This window comes from Mycteria americana, chromosome 5 (genome assembly GCF_035582795.1).
Source record: "Mycteria americana isolate JAX WOST 10 ecotype Jacksonville Zoo and Gardens chromosome 5, USCA_MyAme_1.0, whole genome shotgun sequence".
Taxonomy (NCBI): Eukaryota; Metazoa; Chordata; class Aves; order Ciconiiformes; family Ciconiidae; genus Mycteria; species Mycteria americana.
In genome coordinates, this window is record NC_134369.1 from 2,878,852 (window position 1) to 2,888,546 (window position 9,695).

The 9,695-nt window shown below is 45.1% G+C and overlaps 1 protein-coding gene across 1 annotated transcript in view; it reads left to right on the forward strand.

Annotated features, from left to right (window-relative positions):
- Positions 1–9,695, forward strand: part of CD59 (CD59 molecule (CD59 blood group)) — a 266,459-nt gene extending 256,764 nt beyond the window's left edge. The window contains exons 2-4 of the mRNA XM_075501966.1: positions 5,681–5,753; positions 6,432–6,533; positions 8,071–9,695. Of these exons, the coding sequence (XP_075358081.1) occupies positions 5,690–5,753; positions 6,432–6,533; positions 8,071–8,264 (360 nt within the window). The 5' untranslated portion in view covers positions 5,681–5,689 and the 3' untranslated portion in view covers positions 8,265–9,695. The remainder of the gene's footprint in view (positions 1–5,680; positions 5,754–6,431; positions 6,534–8,070) is intronic.

A 9,695-nucleotide genomic window follows, 5' to 3' on the forward strand; every position in this document is an offset into this window, starting at 1 on the left:
CTGGCGGTCACAGGACTCGTGCAAACTGCAGGTGTATGGAGTGAGAAGGTAACCAGGTAGGGGGAATGGCATGTCGCTGTTCTTGTGCCAAAAGCACGTGTCTCTGTAACAGGAAAAAGGTTATTCCATTGCTTCATGCACCTATTTTAGCACATGGCATGTTGCCTGAAGTTACCAGATGCAGTGTTACTGCAAGTATTCTAACTCTCCATTACGTGCATTTGAAGTAGGGCTTGTGCCAGTGGTTCTCCTCACCCCACCCAAAACTCTGAAGTTTATGCCAGACTGGTATGAAAAGTGAAGCAGATGAAAACAAGGAGGAAAACAAGGGATCGGTTATGTGTGCCAGCACTGCCGGACTGTAGAAATCTTCACTGAGAAAGCGGGAGAGAATTGACTGAGTCAATCAAGATCCTGCTTCAGAAGACAGCACTTCACCAGTGCCCTGGCTGATTCAGCAAGCAGGTGGTGGGTAGGTGTACTGGTAACTGCCAACATAGTGCACCCAACTGCTAAATGCTTCCTATGGTGGTTACAATCTGTGCAACACGCATGCACAGATTATAACATACAACATCTGTATGTCCTTCCCTTTGGCCACCATCCTTCAGGTTCAGCCTGAAGCTCTATGAGCTTCTCCTGACTCGGAGATGTCAGGAGATGCTTGGTTAGGATTTCTACTGATGCTTGGTTAGGATTTCTCTTGTCAAGGTTAAATAAGCCTTGTTGAACATCTATGAAGTCAGCATACGGTTAAAAACCTAGCACGCTCAATGCAAATATGTAACTAATCTAGTCGGTTTTTTGGTCGTGGAAAAGGCCTACGCTGACAGTCTCATATTTATATGTGCGCTGTAGGATTCCTCCAGCATTTTTGTGGGCTTTTGCTGACTGGATGGTTTAATGGAGAGAACCTTTGCCCCTCATTTCTTTGCTGTGATTGGAGCACGCGAGAGAAAAACAAGTGGTGTGCCAGCCAGCGGGGAAAAAAAAAAACCCACAAACCCAATAGTTGCTCCGCAAGTTATTCCAGCGCTGGATATTTTTCCTTGTCATTGTTTAAAGTAATTTCTCATCGTCTATGCGAAGAATGGAAGGTGGAAAATTCAGGCCAGCTTGGAAATACCATTTACCTGTGACGATACAAATAAATGTATCCTCTGTAGCAGGAACTGTTCCCACATTTCGGAAAACAGGTAAATGTTCAGCTATGGCTGGAGTTAAGTTCGTTGGTCCCAGTTCCTCATTGCAAAATTTTCTAAGTGAATTAATAAATTAAGGGATTTTTTTATATCGAGTCTTAATTGAGTGGATTCTCATTTAATAAGTTGCATCCAATAACCCACTAGCATCTTTACTCTTACATCCCTTTGCTTTTATTTATGGCTTAAACAGAGGTAAAATCTGAAAGACCGTTATAAGATCACATGCTGAGCTGACTTATAATCGTCTTAACTACTGGAACACACCAACAGCCTGATTTAAGTTCTGGGTGCTTTAGGGTTTACTTTAGGTTTAACAAATGAATTGGCAGTTGTGGTAAAAAAAATAAATCCAGAATGCTTTTTTCAATACAACTGGTAGTTACAGGTATTTCATATTGTACTCAAGTCAACTTTTTTTTTCCTAAATGGCATTGATCTAAATCTCTTAATATAACAAAAAAACTCCACTTTTGGTGTCCTCAACTACGTTTCTGTTGCTCTCCTTCAATGTTTTTCTAGGTTGTGAATGTTTAGATGAGCTACCTCTGGAGCAACCTGCCACTTTCTATTCCTGATTGTTTCCCTTTGTGTGTTCTAAAACTCCTCATAATTTTCCTTAGTCCCATCTATTAATTCATACCATTTATTTAACCACAAGTGGGGACGCATGACGGGCATGGCCACATCCTGCTTTAGGAAGAAAGTGTTTGAGGGTGATGAGTGTTTGATTGCAGCCCAGCTAATCCCATTTTCTTCTTCCATTGCTCTGTCCACTGCAGTAGCCGTGGGATACGGGTCACGGTGATGCCAGAGCCTCCCACCACCTTTTGAAACCCAGTTTCTGTGTGCCCAAGGGGTGGGTGCAAAGTGCAGGTTTAGAAATTAAGCGTAGGACAGCTATACTTAATGAAGGGGGGGAAGAATCTCTCCTTTCATCCATCAAGACCCATGAAAAATTGTTAAAGCTGGTACTACGCAGCGTTATATGCATAAATATGTGGTGTGGATGTGTGTACATAGAAGAGATACATTTGTAGGAGTACTGATGGACGAAAAGCTGGAGATCAGTACATTGGGGTACTGATGGACGAAAAACTGGACATGAGGTGACAATGTGCACTCGGAGCCCAGAAGGCCAACCGTATCCTTGGCTGTATCAAAAGAAGTGTGGCCAGCAGGTCCAGGGAGGTCATTCGGTCACTCTGCTCTGCTCTGGTGAGGCCCTACCCGGAGTACTGTGTCCAGCTCTGCGGTCCTCAGCACAGGAAAGACATGGACCTGTTGGAGTGGGTCCAGGGGAGGGCCACAAAAATGATCTGAGGGCTGGAGCACCTCTCCTCGTAGGCTGAGAGAGTTGGGGTTGTTCAGCCTGGAGAAGAGAAGGCTGTGGGAAGACCTTATAGCAGCCTTCCAGTACTTAAAGGGGGCCTATAGGAAAGACGGGGGCAGACTTTTTAGCAAGGCCTGTTGTGACAGGACAAGGAGCAATGGTTTTAAACTAAGGGAGGGCAGATTTAGACTGGAGTTAAGAAAGAAATGTTTTACGATGAGGGTGGTGAGACACTGGCACAGGTTGCCCGGAGAGGTGGTAGATGCCCCATCCCTGGAAACATTCCAGGTGGGGTTGGACGGGGCTCTGAGCAACCTGATCGAGTTGAAGATGTCCCTGCTCTTGCAGGGGGACTGGACTCGATGACCTCTAAAGGTCCCTTCCAGTCCAAAGCATCCTACGAGTCTAAGAGCCGCCGCGGCCTCTTCCAGCCCGGCGCAGCCAGCGCTCGCTCACGCCCCGCCAGCCGCGCTCCGCCCCCGGGGCTGGCACAGCCGACAGAGGCTGCGCCGCCGCCGCCGCCGCTTTGGCAGTTGGTGCTGCGCCGCTGGGGAGCAGGTTCGGGAGCGGCGGGTGAGGGCCGAGCGGGCTGCTCCGGCGCTGCGGCGGAGCCTCCTGCCCGGGCCGGGTCGCTCCTTGGCGGGGCGGGGGGAGCGGGGGAAGCCCGGCGCGCCCCCCCCCCCCCCCCCCCGCCTCGTCGAGGCGCAGGGGGGCCGGGGGGCAGCCCCTCGTCTCGGGGGGAGCCTGGCTCTGCCCGCTGAGGCGAAACGGTGGCGGGCGAGGGGAGGCGCGGGCAGAAGGTCGGGTCCTCGGCGGTGGGGCTGGCGTGGGTGGCGGGGGGAGATAAGGGCTTTTCCTAGGAACGGGGGAAGGTTTTGGGTGGAAACCTGTGTTTCTACCGTCTTAACCGGGGGGGCGCGCGGGGCGGATGGGTGTTTTTCGCGTTGCGGTGCTGCCCGCGGGTCTGAGTCATGCCGGCGGAGCGGCGCCGCAGTGCGCTAAGCGGGGCGGGCTGCGGCGGCCCGGGCGCTCGGCCGAGGGTCCCGCCGGCCGCGGGGAGCCGGGGCTCCTGCGGGGGAAACCCCCCGGAGCGACGGCTGGATCGCGGCGGCCGAGGGCGGGGGGGCGCAGCCGTTGCCTGGGGCGTGCTGCAGCTAACTTGAAAGAGAAAAAAAAAAAAGGTGGGAGGGAGCCATGTTGCATCTGCCAGGTGGTTGCTGGCTGCAAGCGAAGTGGTGCGTCCCTGAGCAGCTGCTGAAGTGCCCTGGTCCCCACAGGAATGGGGCTCGTGGTCCTAGTCACCCTTTTCTTGCCTCTTTCTGCTCTGAGGTTATGATGAAAGTAGCAGCCTGGTCTCGTACGTGTGCTCTCCCGGGTGGGACTGCGGAGAAATTCTTCTGTTCCACAACCAAGGCAACACGCCGTTCTTGCTATCGCAATTGCTATTTCTTGTTACTGAGATTGCTCGGATGCTTGAGTTACAACAGCAATTTAGAAAATTTCAGTTTAGGCAATGTTTTCTGCTTTGTTTCTTTTAAGCCATGTTGTGCATTGCTGTCTATAATTTAGCTTTTTTTTTTTTTAAAGCTAAAATGTTCTTGTTTCATCTCTGTCGTTCAGGAGTCCAGAAAAAATTACTCATTTTCACAAAAATAGGTTGGTTGAATTACTACTGTCAAAGCTATTATGCTGGCTATGATGGTTTTTACTAATCTGCCTTATATTTATTCTGGTCATGACTTGGTTTTGCTAAAAGGCAAAAGTGTTTTACCCTGCTGGCACCGTTGGGTGACTGAGCACTCCTGGAAGATGGAGAGGTTCCCAGGGAGGTTCTTGTTGCTGCCTAGAATGGCTCTCGCTTTAACCACGAGACTTAATGGCACTCCTGCAGATTCACATCGCTGTGGGATGAGCCTCTGGTCTTGGAAGGCTTCTCACAAAGTTATTTACCCCAGAAGATTATCTCATCCTGCGCATTACGGGTTTGCTTTTTTAAGTTCTTCTGCTCAAGAGTAGGTCATACAGACAGGGAAAAAAGTTAGTGCTTTTTTTTTTGTGTGTTTTTTTTCTTTTTTGTCAGTAGAAAAATTAACTAGACTTAAGGTTGAGAAGGATTTCAGTATTGTTTTACTATGAAACCATCTTTTCAAGTCCACAGTCGGTCTTCCGGGAGGAAAAATCTGCATCCCAACATGATTACGGTTTGCCACGCTAGACTCTTAGCTGCATAATAGAAATAGCTTCAAGCAATATTAACAGGGTCAAGAACAGTAATGTGACTGTTTTGCTGCAGTCTTATCGTAAGTGAAACTTGTTATTTGGATGCCTTTAATTCTTTGGGACTTTCAGTCCCACTTGGGCTGTGAAGACAAACATGAACTCATGCCCTCCTAGCAGAAGTACGGTCCTTCTCTCCCTCTCTCCCCGCCCTTGTCTACTTGATACCACTCTGAATAGCCTACTCTGCAATAGCAGAGAGTTTTTTAGTGGTAGATACTATTGTTTGTAGTTCAGACTCTATGTGCAGAAGTCTATCTAATAACTCCTGCTTTGGAGTTGCCTATGTTAAAAAAAACTCCTGACCTTTCTATCTCCCTTCTGGATTACGGTAATCACGGAGGACTCGAGCCATCACTGCAGGTGCTTGGTGGGTTATTGCATGGGTCGGTACCTCCGTGAGAGGGAGAAATGTTGGGAGAGGAGAGGCAAAAAGCCCCTTAGTGCAGACAAATCTGTTGCAACCCCATGAGAGAGAAGAAAGGAGCACAGTCTGGCGCCAGGGTTATTGGGGAATTGCTGTAAAAGGAAAGGCATTCGAGACCTACATGGCCTCTCTTTGTTAGGTGCATTTGTAGCTGTAAGGAACAGGGAGGCCTGTTGAATGGTGTAACCAGAGGGGAGGAAGGAGACCCACCTGCAGCCTGTCGGGGCTCAAATCTCAGTTCTCAGAATAAAAACCCTCTCTTGGAAAGCGCAAAGTTACTATTCTCTCTTCTTTTTCACTGGTTTTCCTGGCCAATGCTTTCAGTTCCGTACTGAATCAAGTCTTGAAACCTTGATTCCTCACCATGTGGTTTCATTTGCTAGTTTCATGTAGCTTTTAAAGAAAATAAACATGTGACATCTGTTTATGCCTTCATATTAGGGAAGAAGCATGATCAAGATGAACTGCGTTGTGCTAACCGCCTGCATTATTCTGGTTGCTTTTTGTAGTTGTGGTGAGTACAAGGGAGGTACTTTCCTGATGTAATGTTATGACAGGGGCTGAGGAAATAATAGAAAAAATGTTGGGAGGAGGAAGAATAACGAAAAAGCCCTGCATTATTTAATACCACTTTAGGGAATGACAGTAACCATTGAAGTAGGGCTTAGGTTCTGTTGCTGATTGTCTTTGGTCAGAAGAGACAATCGGGGGCAGAATACGATACTGCTTAATACGGCAACAGACTGCTGTGTTTTGCTGCTAGAAGATTGGATTCCTGTTGTGTAAATTGGAAACTGGGTGTATAGCACAAGAGGGAAATGAGACGAAATAAAAAAGGGATAGAATAAAGTTCTGCTAAAAATGTCTCTTCTTGTTTGTCCTTTTGGAAAAGGCAACCTTTAAGAGTAGATGAAAGGAGCAAATATTTGATATATTATTCTGCAGGGACGTGCAGGTAAGTGTTTTTAAAAATGACCTAAGTCCATGCTTCAAAATCTTCCTTTCAAAATTGCCGGTCTCAGTTTGTACACTGACAAAAGCTTGTAAATTTTAGCTTGAGTCTAATAACCAGGCATATGTTTTGGGACAGTTAGATGCAGATAGTGATTCTTCTTTTTTTTTTTTTCCTTTTTAATGCTGCTACTGCTTCAGTACTTTATTATTCAGTAAAGATAAACCTCTGTCGTCTTAGGTTATACCCTAAGGTGTTACCGCTGTGAGAACAGCCCTTCCTTGTGCAAGACCAATAGTACTTGCTTAGCAACTGAAGATACTTGCTTGCAGTTGAAATTTGGTATGTATATTGTCCTACAGACCTAAAATAAACACGGTTGTATCTGTTTTCATTGCCTGTACACTTCTAATCTGGCCTTAGCCTGCAGTTCTTAGCCTCACTCAGAAGAAGGTTGCGAATACTTTCGAAGGTCATGCTTATAGTAAATTGATATATTTTGACTTCCGAGCAACTGATAATGATGATTTAGATAGCTGATTTATACTTGTACAAACATATACACAGATATCTGTATATCCACATTAAAACAAACAAACCAAAAAACCCAACAAAAAACCTACCGCCTAAGGGAGCTGGAAAAAAACAAGGGACAGCAATGATTTTAAGATACAAAACCTTTGCCCTGAATTTGTTACACTTTAAAAACAGATAAAGCATGTGTAACCTGCAAAATAAACCTGCAGGTGAAGACTCAGTCATTTGTGAATTGGCACTGTTAAAATAAATTATCTTATCCTGAGGGTGAAGTCACCTGCATCTCAGGAGGATGGTCAAGGATATTCAGAGCACAGAGTTACTGTTCTAGTTGTTAAATAACGTTTAAGTAACTCTCTTACTACGAGTGACAGGAGTTTTGTTGGAAAAACAGAATTACCGAGTCTACTGAAATAGTCTCCTGCTTTCCCAGCTGGTTCCCTCTGTCCTGGAAAGGCTGTTGGGCTGGTTGTGGACAGCGGGAACCAGGATGGGATGGGACTGCTCTATTCCTTGGCATGGTCCCTGCTAAAGCTCATGACTTGGCATGGAGGAAGGAAAGCTTCTAACGCTGCTCTGTGCTGCTTGCATCCTAAGGAATTTTCTCTTTTGCTATTTCCCTTGAGCCTAAACCCTCTTGAGCACAATCTGTAGGCTTTCTAGTGTGCAGCCTGTGGCGGTTGTCCATTGTCAGAGTCAGGAGTCGAGTACTGGAGGTGTCAAGCTAGGGAAGATGGAAGACAAGTTGCTTGATCTCTGGTGTCCAGGGGAATGAGCGAGAGAAGGGGAGAGGACTCTTCTGCTCTTCAAGCTCTGTCTTCTGCATGTTGTTTCTGGAAGTGAAGCTGGTCAGATCCAGCAGGACTTCTCTTCAGCATGAAAACTAGCTTGAGTTACTGGACTCGCTCTGAGCTTTGTGGAGGGAGAATGCCCGTGCTGTAGGACAATGCAAGAGCAATGCAAGTTGGGCTAGATGGTGATGCACGGTCTTTCTCTGTCAGGAGCCTCAGAGCAGGTCTCACTCAAGCTCCACCCTGTATCTCCCTGTGTCAAAGTGGGTCATTTGGACTGAATTGGAAGCACTGGTTAGCTTGAGCTAGAAATCTTTCTTAACCTTTGGCAAAGAGCTGCAAGAGAGTGCTGCGGAGGCAGGACCATGGCTTGCTATCGCTATTTGCACTCCTAAATTCCTAGTGAAGGCAAATCTGGAAACTTCTAAACACTTGAAAAGAAGCTAAAAAAGCGAGTATGTGGCAGTCTAGACAGTGATTCTCTCTCCGTACCAAAAATGGTATTACTTTCAATATTCTCTTAATCTGTTTAATTTTTTTTTTTTTTGTAGGTAAATTGAGAACTTCCTCCTGCTGGAAGTCATCCCAGTGCAGTGTGAATGATATTGCTGAATTCTTCCAGTTGGATAATTTTGAATTCTTTTGCTGCCAACGCGACTTGTGCAATGAGAGCGCCATTACTGGGGTTAACAAAGCAGCCTTCAGTATTGCCTCTGTAATGACCATGTTATGGATGCTTCTGTAATAATCCTGATTTGTATGCTGTACTTTCAAGCTGAAATTGTACACAATCGTTAACTCTTTTCTGAATTGTACTTCTTGCATTTTTAGTTCCTAACTGTGGGCTGAAACATTACCTTTTAAATTTTAAATTCTGTTTGCTGAGGTTCAATCTGTTAAATCACTGTCTCCATTCATGGGAAGGAGACGTATATTGTTACCAGTTATAGGGAACTCGGGTATTTTGGCCTGCCATATTCATGGGGAAAATAACTTGTTATGAAGTAGTGTTATCTTGTGGAGAATCTGGGCAAATTTCAGTGGGTGCTGTGAAAGGAAAGGAATACTATAGGTTTTATGCTGGAAAACTATAATTTCTTACCGTCCCATAAATTGTAATTAATTTTGGTTGGGATTTTTTTTTTTCTGATGCTACCTTGTCATACACCAAGCAGTGGATTTGCCCTTAACACAAGAAGTGTTGGATCATCAGTATAAACTTGCTCCAGTCTTCATAATGAGCATGGAAGTACTTAGTTTCAAGTGATGTAGACTCTGTTCCCATCACTGTAACATTTTTTTTTCTTTATACAAATGAATAATACAACCTTGTAAGTACTGTTATTTTGGGCGAAAGCATCTACATTTCTTAAACCAAAACCAAAATAATGCTATAAGTGAGAAACACTTTTCCCTCTTTTTATATTTCTGTGAGCATGCAGACAACATGTGCTAGCTGCTTTTTTTTTTTCCTTATACTTTATCCATGTCTAGGATTTTAACTAAGCATGTGCTTTGCAGTGAGTATTTCTTGGTATACTGAAAATGGTTTATAAAATGCTAAGGAATTGAAATGGCACATCTAGTTTATTTTCGCACATACTTAGCTTTTGGTTTTTGTTGGGAACAGTGATATGTAAACTTAACCCTTCAAGCTTCCACCTCAGAGTATTAAACAAAACCTTGCAGAACGTTACATTTTGACTTTTATGCAACTCTATAAATGCCAATACAAAATATACACGTATTTATATAGCATGAATAAAAACCGCTCGGTTGGTATGTGTAAGAGGTCTGAAGCTGAAATATTCTGTACGTTGCTCTGCCTCAGTGGTGGAGACAGACCTTTGATATTTCTCCAGTACTTAGGGACCCTCTCAGTCAGGTACAGCGTCAAATTCTCCTTTTTCTCTTCTGGAGCTCTTGGCATGTCCCTGCAAGAGTCGTGGTCCATTGCCAATGGCATATTCTCTTTCTGAGGACCCTCGCTTGTGCTGTGCGGGGTGCCAGTGACACCAGTTCACCCAGTCATAACAAGGGTGTTACTCTAAATCCATGATGTATTCTGCAATGTATCTTTTGGTTAAGTTTATCGTAGCTATGAAAGCATCCGGGGATCTCTGATCACTCGAAATATGGAAGTCATCCTGTCTTTGATTAATAAAAATGTCAAAAA